This window comes from Tetrao urogallus (genome assembly GCF_951394365.1).
Source record: "Tetrao urogallus genome assembly, chromosome: 7".
Lineage (NCBI taxonomy): Eukaryota > Metazoa > Chordata > Aves > Galliformes > Phasianidae > Tetrao > Tetrao urogallus.
Genome location: NC_136820.1, coordinates 23,002,404 through 23,029,071, shown reverse-complemented (window position 1 = coordinate 23,029,071; position 26,668 = coordinate 23,002,404). Strand labels below are relative to the sequence as shown.

General features: G+C 34.4%; 1 protein-coding gene across 2 annotated transcripts in view; it reads right to left on the bottom strand.

The window, feature by feature from the left end:
* Nucleotides 1-26,366, bottom strand: part of SNX13 (sorting nexin 13) — a gene marked incomplete at its 3' end in the record, with an annotated part of 42,444 nt that extends 16,078 nt beyond the window's left edge. For both annotated transcript variants that reach the window (XM_079538521.1, XM_079538522.1), the window contains exons 1-15: nucleotides 26,260-26,366; nucleotides 20,927-21,029; nucleotides 19,057-19,146; nucleotides 18,575-18,696; nucleotides 15,140-15,261; nucleotides 14,893-14,994; nucleotides 14,154-14,242; nucleotides 13,659-13,742; nucleotides 10,911-11,049; nucleotides 10,188-10,276; nucleotides 8,995-9,094; nucleotides 7,840-8,033; nucleotides 5,331-5,435; nucleotides 3,527-3,659; nucleotides 1,440-1,477 (exon numbers count right to left, since the gene is read on the bottom strand). In XM_079538521.1, coding sequence (XP_079394647.1) covers nucleotides 1,440-1,477; nucleotides 3,527-3,659; nucleotides 5,331-5,435; nucleotides 7,840-8,033; nucleotides 8,995-9,094; nucleotides 10,188-10,276; nucleotides 10,911-11,049; nucleotides 13,659-13,742; nucleotides 14,154-14,242; nucleotides 14,893-14,994; nucleotides 15,140-15,261; nucleotides 18,575-18,696; nucleotides 19,057-19,134 — 1,395 coding nt within the window. In that variant the 5' untranslated portion in view covers nucleotides 19,135-19,146; nucleotides 20,927-21,029; nucleotides 26,260-26,366. The remainder of the gene's footprint in view (nucleotides 1-1,439; nucleotides 1,478-3,526; nucleotides 3,660-5,330; nucleotides 5,436-7,839; nucleotides 8,034-8,994; nucleotides 9,095-10,187; nucleotides 10,277-10,910; nucleotides 11,050-13,658; nucleotides 13,743-14,153; nucleotides 14,243-14,892; nucleotides 14,995-15,139; nucleotides 15,262-18,574; nucleotides 18,697-19,056; nucleotides 19,147-20,926; nucleotides 21,030-26,259) is intronic.
* Between the last annotated feature and the right edge of the window lie 302 nt (nucleotides 26,367-26,668).

Sequence of the window (26,668 nt, the reverse complement as noted above, 5' to 3'; positions counted from 1 at the left end):
TTCAAGCAACAAACTAGCACAAGGGAGCAATACTATTTGTACAGAAATGTATTCTTGCCATGGAATTCAGCCAGGAAAAACTAATCTACCAGTACTCAAACACCTGTAAAAGCACTGAAAGCCCCAAACAACCCTGAAGAATAAGGAATATAGAAAGTAAAATTTCTTCTGCCTAAGGGTTTTATTAAATATTTCTGTTTAATTAAACATTCTGTATAAATGTTTTTCATTCTTCATGAAAATAATATATGTTAAATTCTTATTAATTAATATGCAACAATGCTTAATAAAGGCTTTAAGATTTTCTAGCTTAGCTAGGAAAAGTCACATGAAAGTAAGTAGCGCTAAACATCCACCAGATGCTCTATAACAAAGAGAAACCCCTACCCAATTCTGTGCAATTCTGATACATCAGGTTATGTTTACAAGAATACTTGTGATATTTGAAAGGTCTCTTTAAAGAAATGCCAATTACAATAATCTCCTATAACACTTCATCAGCATTGCATGCAAATCGAAAAATATAACAAACCCTATGTTTTACTTCTGTATCTAACAAGATTTTGTGCAAGTTCCACCTGCTGAACCCTCTCATCATATTTCAAAATATAAACAAGATGAAAACAATAGAAATCACAACAACAAAAAAAAAAAAAAACCAACATGGAAGCTTGTTAACATTTACTGTAAAAGTATTCTTTTAACGAGTAAATTCTACTCCTCCGCATGCTGAGCATGTTCTAATGCACTGGAACTCAGACAGAGGTGCGGAATCCTCCAACAAGGAATTACAAAGGGCTGTGAGTCACATAAGCCAGGAAGGCACAAGCTGATTGCAAACTTTTCTAAAACTAGACACCCAAAATACCCTCCAACAAACTTCTGAGTCTTCTTATCTTGTTCAGTTAGATATAATTTGAAGAAAACAAGTTACAGGGAGGGGAGAAAATGCATCGAAATTGTTCTTACTTTTTACTTTTTGCAAATTTGTGATTGTAGCCATTCTATGATTCCACGATTCTGTGTATGTTTCTAAACCAAGTTCTAAAAAAACCCCACTGCGTTAAAATCAAATGCTTTGTTTTGCAGCTTGAGATTTCAGTTTCAAAGCATTTCACCTATTATTACTCAAACTTAGAATTTATGTCTATTTTGACATAAGGAACAGGTATAAAGATGTATGTTTTTCATAAATTAACTGCAGTGCACTAATACACTTTTCATGAGAAACTATGTAAGCAATTCATTGGACTCAGGCAAAGTACAAAAAAGACTTACAGACTAATTGAGCCTTAATGCATCTTTCAGTAAGTTTCAACAGCATAACAGACTTTTTCAGAAATTAAACTGCAATGAATTAACCCCTCTAAGATGTACATAATTGAAACTAATTTACAATACTCTCTACTGTTGCGGAGAGAGGAAAAAAGAGCACTTACCAGATTTATGCTACTAGTAGGAGACCCATTAAAAGATTCTGGCATCAGTGAGGATTGGGAAAAGAAAAAAAAAGTTAGATTTCCTCCAATGTAGGGCCACACAGAAGAAATAGCAGTCTTTGTAAGTTTTTGTAGTTTCATTTCTGTGAAAAACTGTTATCATGGTATTGAGAAACATTTGTACACAATGCATAAATACTTCCAGTTACCAAAACAGCATCTAAATGAAAATGTATGTTTCCACAGCGATAAATACAAAGTAAATACTCCAAAGAATGTGTTTTTATTTTAAGCTCATACCACATGAAATTGCTTCACTAACGAGTCAATTTAATAGTTGAATAATTTCCAATAGATTTGAGATAAAGTTAAGGAAAATTATTCAGTTGCAAACTTCCTCTGGGAAGGAACTTCACTGTGTTAGAAATCAGATTTAAATATTATTAAGTATTTAAACATGTAAATATTTAATACATATATATCTAATTAGAATATATTTATCATATATCTATGCATTCATTCTGTATTAGAGTATAAATACCATATAAGTATGTATTCATATCGAATATTAAAGTGTTTTACTTCAGCAGATTTTTAAATAAAAAAAATTACTGTAATCTCAATCAATAGAACTGTAAGCAGCTAACCCTTTGACCCAAAAGCATTCATAAGAAAAGATGCTAAGACTTGAGAGTAGTTAAAGAAACAGAATAAAAAAGGACAAGATAGAACAGTTACCTAACTCTCACATCATATGTAAACAATTTAAATTAAGATAAGTTCAGGATATAATTTCCTCAAAAAGAATTCATTTTTATGGCCCATCTAATACGTCTAACAATAAAAACAGATACGATACTACTTCAGATGACAAAGCAACATTTAAGAAAATTCAGTACAATGAGGATACAACAACACAAGAAAAAGTACAGAGAAAAAAACCTCCTCCCCCTCCACAATAATGTGGATAGAAAGGAAAGCAACATTAACATTCTCAAAGTGAAATAAAGCTAGTATTCCTGTCATTCTCACACTAGCACAACTAAAAATAGCTACTCAAAAGTAGCTTGAGTTGTCAGCGGTGCACTTTAGCTTACTAGCAAACAACCAAATGCTGGTAAACACCAAATGCTATCAGGAAATTACAAAATACCAGAAGGCAGCCCTACAGCATGAAGTCTGCTTAATATCCAAAATACTTAAACAAATAAATGTCCATGCTCACTGATGACTCGCTTTCATCTTTATTCAATCTAAGATTAAATTAAATTATTATGTTATTCAATTTACATAACTTCTAGTGGTAGGACTACATCCAACATGCTAATGGCTTTGTTACATTTACAAATTCAAATATGTTAATTATAGAATGACCTAAAATGTATCTGACCCAAAATAAATATTCTCAGGATTCCCTTGGATTTGTTAAAGAATTTACAAGGCCATAATAAAATAAAATGAGAAAACGTTAAGCGAAGAAATTAAATGTTATAAAATGAAAATACACAAATATTATTTAGACCAACTTTTGTGAATATAACTAATAATACAAAGGATAAAACCACTAAACAAAGAACAGACAAAAGAACAAGTAGATCTGATTAGCTTGGGAACACAAAAAAAGGGAGGTAGAAGTGTTATTAGGTAGTCTGTACAGTCATGTAAGATCTGCAGATATGGGAGGCAGTTAAGTGGGAAGAACGAAGCTGATTGTCTTAAGATTCTTCAGGCATTAACAAAATACATCACTAGAGGGTAGTAAAAAACACAGCTCTCTTTCCATCTTCAATTGCTCTTAATCTAAGTATTCACATAAAATTGTAAGGAAGTGAAAGAGATTTTTCAGAAAGCTTAAGAAAACCATATCTATGTACTTTTGTTTTCTATTATGTGAATAACAAGGGTATGTATTACATCCTACATGAAGCTAATAAAGTTACTACAGAAAAACCTTTCTGCATCACCAAACAATTTACAGGAAAACAGAAACAGAAAACACTAAATTTGAATTTTTAATTGATTTGAAGGCAGAAAAAAAAAAAAAAAGAATATTTCCAGAAAATCTCCCAAACAAGTAAAGAGCTCACCTCCCTCACCATCATCTGATCCTCGGAAACTGGGGTCTTTCAGCATATCTAGCTCAGCTAACATGCGGACATACAATACGTTCTGTTTGAACGAAGGGTAGAATCTTTCATCTCGCAGCATCAATTCATACACCTTATTGAAGTAAAAATCCCAACATTAGAAATATTAATGTTATGATTTTTTCACTAGACAAGCTTTCAAAAATTCTATTTGAACAACACATATCACCATACTGTATGACTGTCTGAGTTGCTTTTAAAACTCTACTGTAAGCCTGAGAAATTTCAATTTATGCTTACTCTTAACAAAAAAGTTAAGAGAATTAATTTTGTTAGCAGCATATTACAGAATTAACAGAAACTCTTTCACTTACTAATGATGTATGTACATATAGGAAGAAAATTAGTGAATTAACTGTGAACGCTTTCTTCCTTTCCTCTTAACTATCCCAGCAGCACTCATCAATTTCATGAGAGGTCATTTCTCTGTCTTAAACTCTAAGCATAAACTTGAAAAAACCTACAGGAAGAGGTGCAAGAGAGAAAGGAAAGGGAGGAAGACTCCACATACTATTTTCTTGAAGATTTTCAATTCAGCCAGAACGGTACCATCTTACATCACATAGAATTAATCACATCATCTCAAAAATTTGTCCACGTAGCCTGAACAATTGACATATCACTTTCCTGTTATACTAACATACTCCTCGGTACCATCACACCCAAACCACCATCTACTCATCCATGTACACAAATTTTATCATGAAGGTAACTAGTAATTTAAGTAGATAAGGGTTTTTAAAAAGAAGAACACACAATGTATGGCATTTTAATCCCCTACAAAATTTCCTTAGGAGAGCAAGATTTTCATTCATTGTTTTTTAATCAGTACTCACTAGCAATCCACTTGTATATACGCACAGACAAATATTCGTATATATTTTTATGTATTGTGAAAGAATCTGTACAAGTGCTATCACCTGGAAAGAACGGTCCCCAGAAATTTGTGCCATTCTCAGGAAGTCAACTTCTTTCATAACACACGAGAATTTCATGCTCTCTTCAACAAGAATGCAAGGCCCTTGTAACCTACTTAGAGCAATGCAGGTTTTATAACATGCTTTTATTGGTCTTAAATGCAGTCCTCACGTACAACAGAGTGATTCCAAACTCTGCAGCTCATATCATTAATTTTTAGTACAAATGAGAACATTTAGTGACTGAAAACACAGAACTCTCTCAGACTGGATATGTAATTTACTGACTCATATTTTGAAAAAAAAAATTAGGCTCGAGTGATAGAGGCTAAGTACTCAGGTACTGAAAAGATAGTTTCATCTTTGCTATTTGCTGCTTTCTGTGCAGTCCTACAGGAACAGAGTTGGCCAATTAACTTCCTGAAAGAAATAAAATTTCATACAGTAATACACTTACACATAACTGAAAATAGAGAGCCAATGACAGATGAAAATCATACCACCTACACGTTACTTGCATAGGCACATTTTCTGAGATTGGTGCACAAACAAATAATAATCACATAATCTTTATCCACACTTCATAATTAATTTCACTCAGGTCACCATCTCTTTCTGCCCATTTGACAATTATGAACTACATATGGCTAAGCAGAAGGTGGCAAGGTAGAATAAGATTTTTACAGAAAAGGAAATTATAGAAAAGGAAAATAGTAAAACAGGTTTCAGGTTTCCATACTTGATTTTCTTCCTCCTCTGGCTGCAGTGAAGTTTAATACTCCGCTGCCATAAAAATGCCAATGAAATACAGCAAGAACAAAGTATACCTTTCTTTGAATGTCATCGAAGATTTCAGGTGTTGGATCCTCATGGTTCAGTGCTTCTGCCAGTTTTGCTACCAAGTTGTCATCAATATTAACTCTTGGAGATGCCTGTCACAGAGATCTAAATCAACTTTTGCAGCATAAGAATAAAAAACTTTTATTTTCACAAATAAAATCTAATACAATTCTGCAAGTATCTGAGCAAAATATATAGGTTTGTGATGAGTATTTCTAGATCTAAATCTGCCTAGGACAGAAAAAAGGGAAAAAAAAAAAATCTATGATGAAATTCAGAGTATTAAAGCTCAGAAATTTCAGAATACCAGAAAGTACCTCAAAACACAATTTAAGCACATTAATATGAAGCAATACACCATCCAGAAAATTACTCAGACTCAAGCATAGTTTTATTTATGAATAGAAAGACTCAGATTCAGAAATAAAGAAAAACTCACATAAAAGAAAAAAAGGCAAAAAAAAAAAACAAACAAACATCAAAAACCTAACAGCTTGTCAGTTCTACTAATTTCTGCAGGCTATCATGAGCTGTAAGCACAGTAGCTTCTTACACTGACAGTATTACAACCACCAGAAAAGACAGCCATCAGATTCTCAGTCCTCCCTTGATATGAGGTATTTCAAAATGCTGCCAGTTAAACACTTGTTTTTTTTTTTATGTAGGCCTAAGCTCACATAATTTCCCATTTTCAGCAACAGACACAGGAACCAGCACTAAAGCAGACCCAACACAGCTGCTCAACTGATCTATTTAGCACAGCTGACAGGCTGAGTTGGTTGGCTTTGGAATAGCTCTGGGATTACAGGGCTCCTGTGTAAACTGGTGAGTGTTCAGTCAGCAGAGCAAGATCTGGATAGTCTGAAGAAACCCTGCTGATATGCTTCTCAGGTGAAAATACAAAATGAAAGAAATAATGCAGAAACACTGGAATAGATTTGAGGAAAAATTTCTTGAGGGAAGCTTTTGAGTAAGCTGAAAGGTGATTTTTACGCATACGCAAATTCAGAACAAAGGTGCTTCGTTCACAAGTCTGAAAACAGGGGTCAAGATTGCCAGAAAATCACCAATTTTTTTTTGTTTACTTGTGATTTCTCTTTCAATCAAAATTAATACATGACCTGCAAATTTTCAAATGGAATTTACAGAGTTGCAATCAGAAATTCAACTTAAACATTGGAGCACGTCACTCTACTGGACTTACATAAACCCTGTCTTAACAGAGAGAAATACCTTCGCTTCACAATTAAACCTTATTCATGTCATGGCTTTTTGGCAGCATGCACTTTTGTGAGCAACATTTTTCAAGGATGAAGCACACAATGAGTAAAATTTCATTAAAAAATCTCAGAAGAAACCCATGAGAACTCATTAAGAATTGCAACTGCTTCCATCCATCTAGAGTGACGCACTGGTTTCACAATAAATGGGGTCAAACATGGGCTGTTTGATAGTTTTATGCTTTTGTTGTCCTCTTTTTCATGTTTTTATAAAAATATAAACAACAACAAAAAAGTTTTGCTACTTAAATACTATAACTGCAGCTTATCTTTGATGAGGTCTGCTCCAAAAGCAATGCCTCCTATTTCATTATGTCAGCCCAAAATGTCAGATGTGGATGTTGGTGGTATGACAGTGAAGATCGAACCTTCCCATCAATATTCCATGACATTTTGTTTGCGTATGACAAATGGCAGCAAAGGGGCAGTCTGACGGAATGGAGTCTGACACAGACGTGCATATGAAGCAAAGGTAAGCTACTGAATTCCTCCAAGCAGAAATAGTGGCATCCATTGACATTCACTGACACTTTCTGAATGTTTACGGAGACCAAACTGTGGATATGAGTGCAGTGATGCAGTGAGTGGTACATCTCAGCAACTATGTGGATACAGAAGCTGCAGAACATGGGTTACTTCTGCTGATGCAAATTTTTGCAAGCATGGCATTCAGGCTCTTATTCATGGCTGGTGAAAATGCACAGCTAACAGTAGTGACCATGTTAGAAAAACAGCGTTTTGTAGATGAGAATTTGCTCTAGCAGGTAGCATTACTATGCTCTCTGTATGGGCTGTAGTTTGCATAGAAATAAACAGGAGGCATTACTTTCAGAGCATCCTACATATACATGCCCTAAGACAATTCCTGTTCACTCAGTGCAGCCCAGGCAAGCTGAAAGGTTGGGCACTCATGCACTGCAGGAAGTAATTCCTTATTATATCTTAACATTTTCTCCAGTTTTTCTATATACTATTATAGAAAGAAAGCATCGGAAGGTCACATTTTCAATGCTTTTGGTAAGACAGTCAAAGAAACTGAAGAAATTTTCTTACCGCTAGACATAAGGAGAGAAGACACGCAGGTAGTACCCTAATGTTAGCCTGTAAACAACTTGTGCTGTATCAAATCAACTTCATATTACTGTAGTCATAACTACCAGACAACCATCTATAAAAACAGTACATTTCAAACAATTCAGAAGTACATTATTCCTACCTTTTCTGATAAATATTGCTCATAAACTCCAACTGCAGCTGCTCTTAATAGACCCTTGGTCTGATTAGTCTGATGTTTTCCATCTCTTTGCCGGCTTTGAAGTACCTCCAGCTGTTGCTGTGCTGTAACCCTGTATCCTTCCACTGTCATCCAGAAAAACAGATGTGCTTGGCCACCAGTCTGCTGCATGTAATCTACAAAAAAACAAACAGAAAATATCAAGCAAACAAGCACAGTTATTTCATCTTAAAGTAAGAATTCTCTAAAATGTTAGCTAAAATTTGAACTCCAGAATATGTTAAATATCTGGAACAATTATCCAGGGTGAAAAAAATAAAGAGGGCTATATATGTATTGGTATAATCAGTAAACAAAACAGACAATAAAGAACTAGGCTGCTAATCTTAAAATGCACATGTAAAAACTGAATCAATCATTACTGTGTGGAAGCAACAGAGTTGTATAGCACGATACAAGCAGAGAGGAAGTTCAAACTGGAATTCTAATGAATCATATGCATGTACTGCATTAAAAAAAGTATCAAAAACAGCAACATAATTAAAAAAAAATGGATACTCTTAGTGATGATCATCAGGAGCATTATTTATTTACAGAACAGCAACAAGCACCAGAAAATGATAAATATGAATTACTCAAGATCTAATCTACCAAATTCTTGATTATATAGTAAACCTAAAATGATACATAGATTCCTGTTGCATTTTAAGTTCTCGGAGAACCTTCAGAAGATCCATAATACTTGAAAGATCAATCTAACATCTACAGCCATTAGCTCCATTAGCTTCAGTGAGGCCAGCAAAAGACAAATAATAATGATTAAGTTTCAGAGTTACATCAATTACAAAATTCTAAGCAATTCTTTTCTAAACAAACAAAATTTCTTCGGTGACATACAAAGAAAGAATGCATCTTATAGAGAGATCAGCACTGAAACAAAATTAATACAGGTATTTAGAAGTGCTGAGCATGGTATTCTGAAAAGATAATTAATTTCATTTGCAAAAAAAGGTTCTGGTCACCTCTGGCAAGGACATATTTAACTCTCAGTAAATACTTATATTTAGGTACAATTATACAGTGCTGTGAGTCAGCATATTGCTTCTAAATAGAAACAGAAGATAAACTGATACTTACCCATAAAAAACTGTAGTGCAACATTGTCTACCAGGATATGGTCCAGAGGGACTGTGCAAAGTTTTCCAAAGTTTGCTGCCAGTTTCACAGTATCTATTTCCTATAAGACATAGTTCAATGTTCATTTTTCTTAAATTTTTTAAGAATTTCCCCTTACCATAAAGTAGGCATCATAATTAAAAATAATAATTAAAAAAAAAAAAACACAAAGAAAACATATTATAGACAATAAACCTGCTTTTCTATGGATAATTATTTTTACAGTCACTAATAAGACCAAGATAATAAGGTCATTTTCTCATAAATATTTGGTTTCAACTATTTGCTACTATACGAAGAGTTGCTTTTAGCTCTGTCATTCACATCATGCTATATAAGTCAAAATAACACCAAATCTCTCTTAACTGCTTACAATAGGATGAAGATAAAGTAATTTCAGATTTCTATGGGGTGCAGATCATTACAACTTAAATTTATGTCTGCTCAACTGTATTCTGTTAAAATGAATTAATTGGTATTACTGCAGTGCTTCAGGATCCAGACACAGAATTTTTTTTAACATTTTAACAGTCAGTATGCACAAGGTTACATTATTACAGAGACACACTGAAGTCCAATTAAGAGAGTCATAAAACAAAGTAAACATACTAACTCTGTATAAATATAAATCAAAACATACAAGACAACAGAATAATGTTAAGTTCTCAAATTTAACATCCAGTCTGCTTCAGGTTTTTTATGAACTAAAGCAGCAAAATATCTGACAATATACAATACAGGGAGTGTCCATAAGGCACATAAAATAATCAAGTGGTGCCTTAACAAGACTAGGAGAATTTCGCCAAAGACTAAACTTAAAATGCCAAAGGTATGTACTGGAGCAGCAAAAATAAACAAAAACCTGATCTGAATCCAGGTGCATAAATGCAAAGATGTAAATATTACCTACACATCATTTCAGTTTATCCTTTATACTGAACCTACAGGTTGAGGTGTAACAACCTATCTAAACTACTAAAGACAGATTTTAATACTCTCCAATCATGTAAATTAGAGACTAAGTTGAATTTTATGTATTCCTATAATTGCACACTTCAAATTTGTTTCAAAAAGCAAAAATTAAGAAGTTAGACTGAACTATTAAGCTTTTCACTTCACTCTCTCAGAATGAAAAATCTTTCTAAAATACTTACTTTTCCTGACTGCAACCTCTGAATTCTTGAATCACATACTTTAATAACATATAATAAACTGTTTATTTGATTTTTTATAGTGTTGATATCTGAAAGTAAGGAAAAAAAAAAGAGGATTAAGTAATGCAGATGAGCAAATAAACTCTTGTCCTGAAATACGAGACATACTTTAAGAACACGTCAAACAAAGAAGGGAAATATTACATAACAAACTCGTCAGATTTGCAGAGGTTTACAGTTTAAATACTTCACTGATAGAAATCAATGAGAAGAATTTCTCTCTGCTTTCAGACTGTTAGCTGACTTCTCATTAACATCTAAAGTATTACTGAAATTCAGAACCGGCTGCCAGGTAAGTTTCAAATCACTGGAAGTATACATATCTAATCAATTTTCTGAACTAAAAAGAGAAGAAAAACAAACAAAGAACACTCCCCTGTCCTCCCCCCCCAAAAAAAACAAAAATGAAAACAAAACCAGGCAAAACAAAAAGCACAGGTCCTAGGTAAGACACACACAAAGAAAATACAGATGGTTAAAGTGATTTGCTTTTAAGCACAGAAGATCATCCAAGTTTCAGCACTTTACTTTTTTATTTTTGTTAAGAAGAAAATGTTTTTATACTAAGTTATATCAGTTTACATTTCCTGAATTTTTGGAATGTTCTCCAGTGATCATGCTGGTAACCACGTTTCATATTTTGTAGAATAACACAGTACTAACCATCTCCTGCTGTATCTAGAGATCGAAGATATTGCAGTTCTTCGCTTGCTTTATCTTTGACTGCTTCCAACTCTCCTATATTATCACTTAATTTAATAATATTCATAAAGGCCTCATAGTTACAGTTGGAATCACGAATCTGAAACAAAATTTTACAGCATGAACAATATAAAACAGATAAAAGCAAGACCTGAATCATTATGAATTACTTCGATGCAAAATAGCATTTTGAAAACATTTTGATACTTCTAGGTCTTCTTTTAATGCTAAAATTTTATACTGTGAGGGAAGCATAAAATTTTCAGAAATCCAAATGATAAATGAAACTGGTCATCTTAAGTCATCCATATGTTATAAAATCATAGAATGGCCTGGGTTGAAAAGGATCGCAATGATCATCTTGTTTCAACCGCCCTACTATGTGCCAGGGTCGTCAACCACTAGACCAGGCTGCCCGGAGCCACATCCAGCCTGGCCTTGAATGCCTCCACGGATGAGGCATCCACAAGCTCCTCTCCCTGCTGGCCACCCCTTTTCTAATGCACCCCAGAACCCAGCTGGCCTTCCGGGCTGCAAGCACACACCGCTGGCTCATGTCCAGCTTCTATTTGTACTTTCTATTTCTGTGGGCCAATGGTAACATTCCACCTCACTGCCTTGTCTGTCAAACATATCAACCTGTCTCTAAGCTTGAGCCAGCACTGCCTGATGATTCCTTCCTGTACTACATACATCTACATATTCCCAAACTAATGGTGTTTAAAGATTCAGAATTAAGAAAAGAAATGAAGCATTCTGTAACATATCCATGACCTAGTGCAATAAGAACTAGGAAATGTCTGAAGTAACATTACCTGCAAAAATCTAATTCTTGAGACTTCTGTAAGACCTACTGAGCTGTTTCAATATATACTATTATCCCAAGGCTTGCTGTCCTAATATTGTTATAAGATGAATGCAGTCTGCTATAAGGACATTAAGGAATTTATCCAAGTAAGGGAAGCCTGCTGCATTGTTGAGATCATTGGAAACTGCATTATGAATGCAGCATGGGATCTCAGGAATGTTGGCAGCTTTACAGCATATGCATGCAGGTGCAGACAGCTGAGTCCTATAAAGCTGTCTTTATATCCAAAGCAAGGGTGGAGAGAAAACCACATCACTCATGTCTATCATAAAAACTCACTATCACATGGAAACATAGCAGTTGGTCTGCACAGCCAAAGCACACTGGCATGAGCTGCACAGAAAAGAGACTACAAAGCGTGCATACCTTTAACCATAGTTAATTTTAAAATATATTTCTTAGAAGTTGCAATCAGATGTTCAGGTTCCTTCCAGCCCAAGCTATTGTATTGTACTACCATAAGCTTTTTTTTCCATGTAACAGTACAAGAAATAGTTCAATTCTAAACATTTTATTAAAAAATGAATTTTATGGCAAAAAGACAAGCTTTGATTAACTTCTAATTTTAAAACAAAACGATTCAATATAAAACAATTAGTAACAGTCTACCATATGTCAAGAAACACAGTATTGAACTTCTCATTCAAAAGAATCAATTTTTTTCTCTTTGAATCTGATTTTATATCAAAGATTCCCATTAAAGAAAAGAAATCAAAATTTGCCCTATCTTCTTTTAACCTTAATTTCTACAAGAGCTTTCATTTGTAAGACTTGTATTAAATTTTTGAAAGCATTTACTGTTATATGTTAGCCTTATTTTCCCCCAGAATCTTTACTTCTTCATCTCAAAGAAATTATGAAATTAACAATTGGGACATCATCATAACAGAAAGCTTTATAAAAGCCTCAGAATTCTATCTTTGGATGCAGTCGGGGGCAGTGCTCAGTAAATAAAGAGGCCAAGTTACTAAAAGCAGCAGATGCGTAGGAGGAAAAGGGAAACAAAAATTGAAATCCTTAGTACGCAGAAGCAGCAATAATTTTTCATACTGAAGTTCCTTTAGAAAAGCCTTGCAAACTTTTACATAAAATGGAGATTAAAGGAAACAAAATATTATGTACACCTGAAGCAATTTCATACATTAAAAAAAAAAATCCAAGGTTTTCAGCATAGTCCTGGAACATGCACTCCAAGATTAAAATGTACACTTGACAGTAGAGAAAACTTGGAGAAGACAAAAATAGATGTGACTCATGGCCCACAAGGAAAAAGCAATAAACTTAAGTTTTAACTTGGACTATCAGACAATAACATTAATTAAAATGAAAATGTTCCATGTATGCTTTTTGTACATACTATTACTTTATGGAGGGTTTTTTTGCAGGTTACTCTTGCATTAGAGAGACATCAAAGTAAAGATTTTGTTTCTTCCCATTTGGTTAAATTATTAAGGATCACCACAAATACCCTTAAAACAAATCCTGAGATTTCTAAGCAGAAGCAAATGCACACACACACAAAACCACTTTATTACCTGTCAATCTGCAGGTCTCTTAAGCTTTAGAGTACACTTATTAAAAAAGAGTTAAGAAAAAAATAACTTTCAAGGTTACCACCATACTTCCTGAACAGCCAGCCAATTTTTGCCAAAGAACCACAACACAGGTTACAGGTAATAAAGACAGCATATACACATGTGCATAAACATATACACACATGCCAGCCAAAGTTATTCCTGTCAATATTACCATTGGTTAACTTTTCTACTCGATACATTTTGCCATGAAAACAAGGGAACACAAGCGAAGGCATATAAAAACAAAATGATTATAAATCTTACCATCCATATGACATACTGATTAATATAATCAGGATCACTGAGTTGGTTTATTAATGGAAGAAGAATTCCTCGGGAGAGGATTTCCTAAAAAAATAAGATACATCATTTTCAAGTAGTTATTCATAAAATAAGTGTGATAATTTCAGTAACACTGCATACATGTTAAAGAAAACATGTAAGAATAGTTATCATTCAGCAGACTCCAGCACACTACCTTTCCAATTAACATCAGAAGATATTGATGTATCACAGAAAACAATATTCATTTCATCACACTTTCTTAATATTGCTAGAGGTTAAAAAAAAAAGCCCTTGAGCATTTCATAAAAACCAAATTATTCTATTAAATACTTTTAAGGATTGTATTTCATTTTAAATAATTCAATGCAAAGTTAAATTGATTTTCTAAAACAGAATTAAAGAAAAAAGACCGTTCTAAAAATTTATGAGGTATTAAACCACAGAATTAGGATGACTTTCAGAGTCAGCATTTACCCTGACAAAGTATCGCATGATCTTGTTCTGGAAGTCTCCAGGAGGTAGCAATATATACAGTAAGACCTCACACAGATCCCTTAGGAATCCTATGGAGAGAGAACAAAATGAAAAGAACCCTCAGCACAGTTTTCTATTATTTTGTTTCTCATTTTACCTGGTATCATAAAAACCAACAGATAAATCCTTAAAATAAAATTAAAACAGAGAGTAATATATATTCTTACAGTTTTAAGCACCATAGTAACGGCTTTCAGAATGAATATAAGCAGCGTTGACACACAATCCAACTGAGTTAACTACAGTTCCAAAGCCAAAGTCCTAAGAAAGCCAAATTCAAAAAAATCAAACAAGTAGCTCTAATTAATTTTCTTTAATATATAACGTTTTTCCTCCTACATACTTTCCTCAAACAGTGATTTCTTTTATTAAATGAAGACTATTCAGTAGTGGTAAGGACAATAGATCTAATAAAAAACAATTATCACCTGCAAAGCTGCTCCCTCTGTGCTAGAGAGCATTTCTAATTTTTTTTTTTTTCCCAATGAAAAGAGAAATAGAGACATACATACACTTTCATAATATTAATAAGTATAAATTAGAGGAAATATATATGTGTTGTAGATAATCATGCTTTGAAAGTCACAGGCTAAGGTTTCAGTATATATTTTAAAATCAATTGGTAGCATTTAAATTTAGTCTGCTAAACTACAATAGCTTCAGAAGAATATTGAGAGACCTTCTTCATCTTTGGGAGAAGTGCAGACTAGGTCACGACAGACTTCTTTTTCCATTTCAACTTCAACCTCAAAGAATGTATCTACAAGTTCCTCAGCTTGGTCTATACAAAAGAAAATAAAAGCAAATATACTTTTCTGTAAAGATCAGAAACTTGAGAGCAAATTTGAATTATAAAGTTAACTATATTTCACACGTAAAACACTTGCTAACTCAAGACTCAAAAAATGCTTCAGTCATTATATTACCTTTCATCTGATCACCTTTCTCTGCTATTCTTTGCTGAGCTTTTCTGAAAACTCGAAGATGAGTGCCGAAGTCATCAACAAGTTTTGTAGTGAAGTAAGGCTGCCAGTCTGTTTCCTTTGACCTATCAAAGTGACCCATGAAAATTAATTAGTTTACCCTGAATATAAAGAGCATTTATAAATTTCTACTTCTCATTCCTCCCTGCCAAGTCAGTGATAGCAGAGTGAAGAAATAAAAAAGCCTCCTCATCTCCTGTTCACTGAAACCAAAGAAAACATTGTAAAATATTGTTCTTATATCTACAAATTACTATTTTTGCTTGAATTACTTTCAAGTGAACACCGATACCTAGAGTAGTGTTCTGATTCGCAATACCTTAAAATATCTGCCAAAAAACCCTAATGCAAACCATCTACAAGTATCTACAACTTAAAACTAAAATACTGCTCAGGGTTGATTTTTTTGTTTGTTTGTTTTCTCCCCTTTACTTCTTTCTCACATTTGTCGCATCCATGAACCTCACATCCCTGAATCTCTTGGTAGGATGTAAGGGAGCCAACTCCCTTGCAATGTAAGAGCAGAGCAAGTCCAAGATCATCTCATGAGATTGAATGTGTACCAATCTATGGGTAGACAGATGACATGCATCCCAGGGACCTAAGGGAGCTGGCTGACAGGGTTGCCAAGCTGCTTGTCATCATGTGTGAAAAGCCATGGCTGTCAGAAGACCCCAGGAAAATGGGAAACATCACATCAGAAGAAGGAGGACCTAGGGAACTACAGGCCAGTGAGCCACAAATCTGTGCCCAGGAAGGTCATGGAACAGATCCTCCCAGAAGACATGCTAAGGCACATGAAGATTGAGTGGGTGATCCAGCACAGCTTCACCAAGGGAAGTTCATATCTGACCGAAGCGGTGGCCTTCTATGATGGAGTAACAGCACTAGTGGACAAAGGGAAGGCAACTGATGTCACCTACCCAGACTTCTTCTAGGCTTCTCACATGGTCCTCCACTACATTCTTATCTCTAAATTGGAGAGATATGGTCCTGAAGAGTGGGCTACTTGGTGAATGAGGAATTGGGTAGAAGGTCACAGCCAGAGGGCTACAGTCAATGGCTCCATAACCAGCCAGAAGCCAGTGAGAAACAGTGTCCCCCAGGAGTCTGTCTTGGGACTGGTGCTCTATAACATCTTCACCAATGACACAAATGATGGGATTGTGCGTACCCTCAAGTAAGTCTGTTGATGACACCAAGCTAAGTGACACAGTTGATACAGCAAAAGAAAGGGATGCCATCCAGAGGGACCTTGATAAACTCAAAAGATGGGCCCACGTGAAGCTTCAACAAGGCAAAGTACAAGGTTTTACACTTAAGTCAGGGTAATCCCAGATATGTATACAGACTCAGAGAAGAACTCCTTGAGAGTAGCCCTGCTGAGAACAACTTAGAGGTCCTGGCAGATAAAAAAACTTAGCACAAGCCAGCAGCATGCGCTTGCAGCACAGAAGGCCAATGGTATCCTGAGCTGCATCAGAAGAAGGGTGGCCAGCAGGGTAAGCAAGGTGATTGTCCCTCTCTACCCTACTCTTCTGAAGCCCAACCTGCAGTACTGCATTCAGGTCTGGGGCCCTCAAGATAGAAAAAATAGAAAAAATGTCACATTTGCAGAGTGTCCAGAGGAGAGTCATGAAGATGATCAGAGGGCTGGAGCACATCTCCTATGAAGACAGGATGAAGGAGCTGGAGTTATTCAGTCTGGAGAAGAGAAAGTGGCAGGAAAACCTCATTATAACCTTCCAATATTTAAAGGGAGGTTATAAACAGGAGAGAAGTCAACTTTTTACACAGGTAGGTAATGACAGGACAAGGGGAAATGGCTTTAAACTATAGGATGGAAGATTCAGATTAAATGTCAGGGAAGTTCTTCACTGACAAGGTGGTAAGGTGCTGGAGGGGTCTCAAAGGGAAGTTAATCAAAACCATTGATAATCCAGCTCCATCATCCGTACAATCAACTCATACAAAACCACTAGGTGGCAGCTTCGCAGCACTGTTTTGAAAGGGGGGGGGGAAAAGGGGGGGAAGGTCTGCTGTACTCATTCTCTCCAGAAATTCATAGTGTATAGGAAATTAAAGTTTATGGAACTAACCTAAGACTGCTATGGCTGTAACTGACTGCAGTTGTTATAAATACACTAGATCATTTTCTCCTGATAATAATAAATTGCTGCAGCCCTAGGAAAACGATCGGAAATGTACAGGAAAAAGAAAATTGTACAGGAGTAAATGCTATTTTTGAAGAAATGCAATAGTATAGGAGGAAAAATTAAGGTAGTTACAAGCTGACGTGCTTTGACACAAAGTCAAAGCTCAATATCACCCAATGAAGTAACTTCATCCAATAGTCAAAATCACTGGAGTAGTCAAATCCACTTCATATGTAAGAACAGGATTGTTTCCCATAAGGTACTGCTTATTTAGCCTAGTTTCACAATTTTCAAACCTGTTTCCTATGGTTTCCATTATTTCATGATCAATGTGATTTTATTATCATGAACTTTTCCCAGTATTAAACCTAGCTCTCCATCTTGCCAGAATAGTGCTCTGACCTGCATTTTCAATAGAGGTCAACAAAGCCTTAAAAATTGCTGAGAATTTTCTTATACTTAGGTGACCCACAAATTCTTACTAAAGAGAAAACAGATAATTACTGCAGTGAGAGAAATGCTTGAAATCATTACTTAATAAAGTAGTATTGAAGTTTACACAGACATAAATAAAGGCGGCTTCAGCCATACTAAAGATAAACAATTTCCTACTCGTTCACTCCCTGATTTTCTGCTTCTTGATTACGAACAGAAAAACAAGGGACAACTAATAAACCATCAGTTTTCATAAACTAAGTAATAAGCAAGTATCTTTAAGACAAAATTACATCTGTAAAAAGAAATGATACATCACATTACAACCCTTTTGAAATTACTCATTGTTTATACATACTGAACAGAAAGACCCAATTTTAAGACTTATCTAAGCTGATACAAGTATTTTAAATTAAGGTTTTCAGACAGACTCATCTTGGGAACAGCCCTGCTGTTTATGCGAACCTGACTTGCATGCAAGAAAATGAGGATTCATACTGCTCAGAGTCTAAGTTACAGAAAAATAGCTGTTCAGTAATTTTAGGCATTAATCAAAATCTGGAAAAGACTGTGGCAACAAGCATCACTTCCTCTCATTGCTTACGGGATCAGCAAGGCTGTACTTCTTTCAGATTATGATCTTAAAATATGTTAAATGTTCTTTCTGTATAATATAGTGAACTCTGCCAACAGATAAACTAAAAATAATTTATTAAATTGTTAAAATAATTTGTTAAAAATAATTTCACACAGATATTTGTCCAATTGCTTGATAAAATAATCTTACCTGGCAGAAAACTGAACAAGTGCGTACTGAAGAGCTTGCCTGATTTCCAGGAGAAACGATTCATCATCACTTAGTGTGTAATACCAGTACTGCACATAGTCTCTCAGGGAAAACTGGATCACCTGAAATTGGAAAGGGAAAAAGAAAAATGAAATAATAAACAAAACAGGGCAAAAAATATGTGCCTGATAAGGCAATATCAATCTGCTTAAAAGGTTCATTAATTAACTTATCTACCATTATAAAAACGTGAGTGAAAAAATAAATGCTGAAAACTCTCTTGCTGATTCACATACATTCCCACTGCTATGCTGAAAAATTGCAATATATAAAAAACAGTCAAAATATTGCCCGATATCCTGGCCCATCCCTGATTTTTTTTTCTGCTTGCCAGTCTCAACTGCTATTTGCCTCACAACTATTTCAATATTACAGACTCAATACTTGGAAAAACAAATTAAATAGTACTGGTTAGAACTTACCTGTTGCAAAGGCTCATCAATTATATTTGCACCTGTCAATCTTCTGTCAATCTTAATAGGTCTGGCTTCACGTTTCATTTCTTCTATGCACTTGAAAGAGATCAGAAAATTTAATTTTGTAGTTTCCAGTAGAGCTGGTTTTTAACTATAGCTATTTGTGATATTTGTACATTTTTTCCAGTAGCAACTTTATGTAATTTTTTTCTTACATTTATGTCTTATGTACTATATAGAATAATACTATATAGATATAGTATGTACTATATAGAATAATAATAGGGTACATAGTAAATAACAGTGAAAAATTGATCTACATTATTTCTTGTTTACTGTAAAAAAGCAAGTTCACTAAAATAACAGGTAAGAAGGAAATAAAACTCAAACAGCAGTGAAAGGGTGGGAGAGAACAGCAGCACAAGATAGTTTGAGGGTAAGACTCTATTTCCATACTTGAAATGTACAAAACTTTTTTATAGCCTCATGCAGGTGATAGTTTAGGTTCCCCTACACACTTCCTTTATCTTTCTCTGATTATTATGTGCTGATAGAGAAATTACTCTTTTGTACCATCACTACTCGATAGACAGCCCTTTAAAAAGTAACTGATGAGGTTGGTCAGTTGAGAAAAATGGCATATATGCATTAAAAATCCACCCTCACACCAGAAGTACAAAAACTGCAAGGATTACATACAAAAAAAATACATCATTTATAAAACAACTAGAGCATAGACACATATAGAGATCAAAGAAGGAACATTAAAACGTCTCATACACATAAAATAAGTTTAAAAAGACAGAACACTTTTTCTAAGTCTGCTCTTCAAATAAAAAAACAAATGAGATATAAGCAGAACTTCATAATCAACATAACCATTGAAAGCTATATAGCACCAAGAACTTTAGTCCCCTAAAATGAAGTTTCATTAAATAGAACAGAAAGTAGAAACATTAATTTGCCTACTCCTTTTCGAAAAGCGGCAATAAAGCCTTAAACTTTTCATTTAGACCAATGAATTTACACTCAGGTTAGAATATACTTGAGTTTTTTGTTTCTAAGATACATCTGAGACTTAAGAGAAAAGGTAACTTTCCAACTGAGCTATGAATGAGTCACAAAAAAACTTCAATTAGAAAACGTACTGCTGAATCTCAATGCACATTTCTTTAAATGTGCTACTGATAATAAAGTTGAAACCCCCTCATCACAAACATCATAATGATTGACTATCTGATGGCTGAAGGATGTCTCAGGTGAAACGTATGGAAGATTAATCATCATAATATAACTAGCAATCTTCAGGTTCATGCATTTTTTCTATTCTGAGGAGTTCAAACCAATTAGGGCAAGATATACCTGTCAAGACACATAGGTTCATAAACTAGGAATTTACAGTAATTCCATATCTTAGTTAGCTATTACGAACCTGTTCTAAACAGACACATATTTATGCAATTAGGAAGCCTGAATTTAGAACTGCTAACCAAGATGATCTGCCTGTTAAAATTTCAGAAACAAAGTTGGAAAGGGGATCACGTTGCTCCTCCACATTCATATATGCATTTCCATTATTTTTCTTTGGCCCTAAAGTTAGTCAAAAGATAAGTCATTTGATATTATGAAGCTAGGAACAATACTTGAAAGAAACTTCCCATAACTGCTGTATTTGTTTGTATTTCTAGAAGGAAAAATCTTGCATTGTACTTTCATAAATACTTTTGCAGCTGACTGAAAACAAAAAGGCAGGATCATTTATTCTTGGAAAATTGGTACATTTATAATTTTTAGACTAAAATTAAGTAACTTAGAACTCACAGTTTTAGAGCTATAAAATCTGATCTACAAATTAAGGACAGTAAAGTCTCCTTACCTTAGGGATACCAACTGATGTACAAGGAAGAAATGAATGTTCACACTGCTCAAGGTACTTTTCTGAGTTGCTTTTTCCAAATAAAAGAGTAACCACAAAACCCCTAAAATTGAAAAAGAAACACCAAATAGAACAACAGTCTTTTTTCTCTCCCCACTAGAAAACATCACACAGCAAGTTATGAAATACCAGTATATAGTGACTTTCACCTGTTATCATTGGGCAAGGCTCTTCCAATGCATCTTGTTACACAAAATAACCAACACAGTACTAAACAAAAGGTTTCCCAGTCTTATCATAAAAGCACAGAATGGCTTAGGTTGGAAAGGCCCTCAAAGATCATTTAGTTCCAAACCCCAGCCATGGGCAAGTTTGCCACCCACTAGATCAGGCTGCCCAGCTACCCATTAAACCTGGCCTTGAACTCTTCCAGGGATGGGGCATCCACAGCTTCTCTGGGCAACCTGTTCCAGAACCTTACAAGAACCACAAAAGCACTGGGAAGAAATAGATATATCAAATGTAGAAAGAATAAGAATATACATTAAACTGAAATGATAAAAAAAATCAAGTAGTCTCACCAAGGCACGTAGGAACAGAGAGACAAGAAAAAAAGACTACAGGAAAAAATAATTTGAACATAATGGTTTGGGGTTTTGGTTTTGTTTAATTAAGTCAACATATAAACTCTAAAGACAAGCATACTCCTGGACCACTTATTTTTTTAAAATTTTATATTAGAAATTCATTATCTTTTCACCCTCACAACTTCACAATAACATTTAAATCATGACTTAAGCAGGACAACAACTATTTTTATTTTTTTGTTGTTGTTGTTTGTGATATAATGAATGCACAAGAGAAAATAACTATTACAATAAATTCAATTTTTCTGCAACAGGAATAATTTACAGCTTATGACACCAGGGTGCAAAAACATAAAGCCTGTTTTAATAAGGAACAGTTGAAAACATAAAGGCTGTGCCAATTATAGCACAACTGAAGTAAGCAGCCTTTGAAAGGTTAAGCATAAAGAAGACTGAGAAGTTACTGCTGCTCAAGACTAGCCTTGGGATGGCTGAACACGCATAGCTTTTTAACTATTCAATTTAAAGGCCAGCAGATGAACACTTGTGACCGTACGATCTCACAAAGCTGTCCCAGCCTAGAAATGTCCTGAAATAACATTATTTTAGCATAGATTTTTCCTGTTATACAGCATTCTTCGTGTATGATTAGAATATAATTTCTAACCAACATATCTAAAGCAGACAAAAATAAAACATTTAAAGGTTTTAACCCATAAACTGGGAACCATTCTTCATAAGCTCTTTAGTGGCTAGTACTTCAGAAGTAGGGAGTTGTAATTTATACTCTAATATGTTAAGGCCAAAAAAAAAGCTACACAAAATTATTATGGGTAACTTCATAAAGAAGAATATTCCGCTTGACACTCTGGTTTCCTTATGGCCTAGAGCACCCTCTTTATCTGCCAATCACAAACACTCTTTACATATGAATGAAGGACAATAAATAAAAAAAAAATTAGAAGTTCTAATTGCTTTTCTGCTCTAGATGCTCCCAGATAGCTTTGAAATCATAGCACCGACAGCACTATTATCATTTCAATTCAGTTCAAGGACAAAAACTTGCTTAGAAACCTTCCCAGTATTTGTTTCATTATGCTAAAAACGGTAATTTTTTTTTCACTCATCACTTAGACATACTTCATTTATTATCTATCAATTTTCTACTAGAAATCTCCATCTACTTTTAAAGAAAAAAAGTACTTTCAAAACGCCTTTTTTTCTTTTTTTCCCCTAAGAAATAGTTCTAACTTCAAACAAATATCAGCAACTTGGAGGAGAAAGAAGGGGTGAGATAATTCTGTTAATTCAAAAGGATTGAAGCCTTGAAAGTAACAAGCTATACATTATGAATCTTTTTTCTCTCAAACATTTTGACATGTTTCAAGTGTCAAAAACTACACTCATTCAGAAATACTCATATGCTACCAATGTAGTTGAAATGTATGTCCATCATCCTATATATATTTCCATTTTTAAGCTAGTTAAGCTAAGAAATTCTGCCTCCAGAGCAGAAATTAATACATTTTCTTCTTCAGCTTAAAAATCTTGAGTATATTGGAGAAGTATACATAGCCTCACTATTTGGTATAGCTGTTAGCTAATCAGAAGCTTCCAGCGCAAGTGCTAATCCAATTAATCAAGAGGATATAAAATTCAGTAAATGCAAAATCATTTTAGTCTTCTAGAAATTACTGGAATGAGACCATAGTTCCCAGTTGGAAGTTCTTCCAAAGATATTGTAAGATCAGCTTCTCACAAGGACAGATTAACACTAGAACAATGGTGAAAGACAGAAAGACGAAGGCAACAGATTTATCATTTTCCCATCAAGTGTGAAAAGTAACAACCTCAGCAGAATGCTCTGTGGAAGTCAAAATGCAGCTTCACCATCATTCTCAATCTGGCCTGGAATTGAACTAACAGGTGTAGGCAGGCAATACATACACATGCATATGATTAAGCATCGATAATAATGCTTTTTTAACAGAGCAAATTGCTTTATATGTCAGTGATTGTGGGTCTAAGAAATTTTAGTTCTGGCAACATCAGCTACTGGCAGAACCGCAAATAACGTTGTTTCTTATTTCACTGCTTTGAGATTCAATGACAGAAGGAGAAAGAGTAAGGTAAAGCAAGAAACACACATGATACAAAGAGAGGACAGGTAAAAGACAGGCTGAGGACTAAGGTGAATGGAATTGCAACAATACTTGAAGCAGAGGCAAAAAAAAAAAATGTTGTAAAGCTCAATGCCTTGTAATCATCTTGGCTGTAAAGGTTAAAGAAACAATCTCTCCTCTTGTTTGGTGGAAAGAGCTAAGTGAATTTCCTAAGTGATCAGTTTTCAAATCCCAAGTTGAAGGAAGAGGTATTAGAAAACATGCAAAGAACAAAACCTAATATTTTGGAAATGAGTCCTGATTAAAAAAAAAAAAAAATTAAACAAAGACAATTTTTGGTTTAAATCTTGTATTCATATGCAGCAACAGTTTCATGCATGCAAATAACAATAACACACTACAAGCTAGCTGTGCTTGTAGGAAGAAATGCACATTTAAGAATATATAAAAAATAGCTAAATACCACAAAACTGAAGTAAAATGGTAGAAAAACATTATGTTGATACAGCTATAGCATCAGCATTTTTCTTCACAACTCACTGGCATACTCTACAAAAATTCAAGTTGATATTCAGGATGCAGTCAACTATAATTCAACATTTTCTCCTGTTTGAACTGCAAAATGGGACAGAAGCAGACTGCCAGCTAGTTGAAATCCCAAACCATTGATATAAACCACCATTTATGAACAAGTGCAATAAAGCTAAAAAGCTGCATGCCAAATTGTTTAACAATTCAAAATTTTAGCATAACAAAACAGATTCAGATTTGTTACTCTGCTCCAAATAAGGGCAATGTAATTGTTAAAAGAGCTTTTACAAATGAATCAAAATTAAATTATTATTTTCAGAACTTATGAAACTGATGTTATATTATTTCTAATCAAGGTAAGAAAAACAGAAGCAAGCATTTTTCACAGCCTCATAGGAATTAATTCAAAAAGGAAAAGTATGCGGGAAAATTTTGGAAATAAAGCCATTTGAACGACTCAGAACTAATGTATGCTGTATGCTGGCTTTAACTTAAGTATTACACATCTGATAAGATTAACAGAGTAATAAAGGGCCAGAGCAGAGACTTAGCCAAGAAGATGCGTATATTAAACTAAAGACTGTACTGGAACAACTAAGACCTCATATCTATCCAGATAAGTAAACAAATAATAGGAAAATGGATACAGATTCTGCTTTAACTGAATTTAACATTGCCAGAAGATGACTTTAGATCTGGGATGGTAAATGTTCATTGACTAGCTACAACAGCAAATCAAAGTACACTGATGTTCTACAGTCAGCAAAATATGCCGATCGTATATGTATCAAAATTCAATAAGACAATGTATGGGAACTGCTGAGTCATGGCCTGAACCTCTGATTGATCACCTGAGGTGAGCACTGAGTCAGCCATGGAAGCACAGGTGAAGGCAATTCTCCTGTTCTGCTGGAAGGGGTGGAGCCTGGCTGCACCTCTCCTAGACCCATTTAAGAGCTGACTACCAGTAGGGAAGGATCTCTTCTGGAGATCTGCTCTGCTGCCATTTTGTAAGTGAGCCCAGGATATGGGAAAGCTTTCTATCTATTCTCTTTTTGTTATCATTATCTGCTTTGTCATATTCTCTTTGTTTATTTTGTAATTATAACATCTTAATGTTCATTGAACATACAGACAAGCTAATTTTTGAGTAAATGCCTTTAACTAACTCATCAATCTTGTAAACTGATAACTCTGAATTCTCATGGATAGGATTTTATGTTTTACATTGTTTAAACCCAAATAGTATCTCCAGTTCTAGCAACTTAACTCTATTGTACTTTTCAGTAGGACATACATACTTTACTGTACCCAATAAGAAAGTCAGAACAGTATTTCAGAGGGGGGAAAAAAAAAAAAAAGACAAAAATCCTCACTAGAAATCAAGCAGGTGTGGGAGAACCAAGAAATGTTACTACTCTGCAGAACATTTGGATGATTAAGAGGAAGGAAGATTATCCTACCAATGCTTTTAGGCCTGGCATCAAAAAATAAAGATTATAAGGCAGACATTACAATGTACAGTGTAATAATTTTTACTTCTATTAGCACTATATTACATCCTTCCTGTCTACAAAATTAAATATCTACAGATTCTAAACTGATGCGCTTGTTCAAGGCGTACCAAGACAACATTTCCATACATACAGAAAAACACCAGTTTGCTTCCCTCATGAATGAAGCATCTTACATAGGAAAATGAGCTAGCGAGAAGGAAGGAAGACGTGATTTCTTAAGTACCTGGGATAAGAACCAACACAGTAATAGAAAGTAATGAACTGAAGATAACATTGGTGTAATGTGAATATTTGTCTACTAGTAGCTATTAAAAATACTTAGATCTGTTTACTAAAAATCAGTCATCTTTTTCCTCTTGGCAAAGATAGTATAAGCACCATTTAAATAAATATATATATATGTAAATCCTAATTTTAATAAACTTGAGATCTCAAGAAAAAATAACTTGGTCATATTGAAGTTGCTTAAACACACACAATTACACAGAAGTCATTTCAGATTTTCAGAGCAAATTGCTGACAGGCATGTTAAAATTCTACCTCCACTATATACAAACAGTATGTAGCATACTTACCCACCCACAAAGCAGAGGATATAAAACGCAAAGTAAAATATAGCAAAGGGTCCAAAAGTTATTAGGAAAAGCACAACACCAAGACTTCCCCATCCCCATATGGAAAGACTGGTCTGCAAACAAGAACACATAGGAAAAGAGTCATTAATACATGCACAGCTTGAAAACCTCCAAAGCAATATTTATAATTACTCAAAATCTTGATAAATTTTAACTAGGCAGGAAATTGATGTATTCTTGATGAAATAGAAACCTTTTACAATAAAAAAAGCATTTTGCTATCAATTTACACTGTGAGCTAGCAGTTCACCTTAGCCAATGTTAGAGCATTTTTCTTTTAACTACTGTTTCCCATTTCTCAATACAGATGCAACTATCACCTTTATCACCTAGACCCATTTAAGAGCTG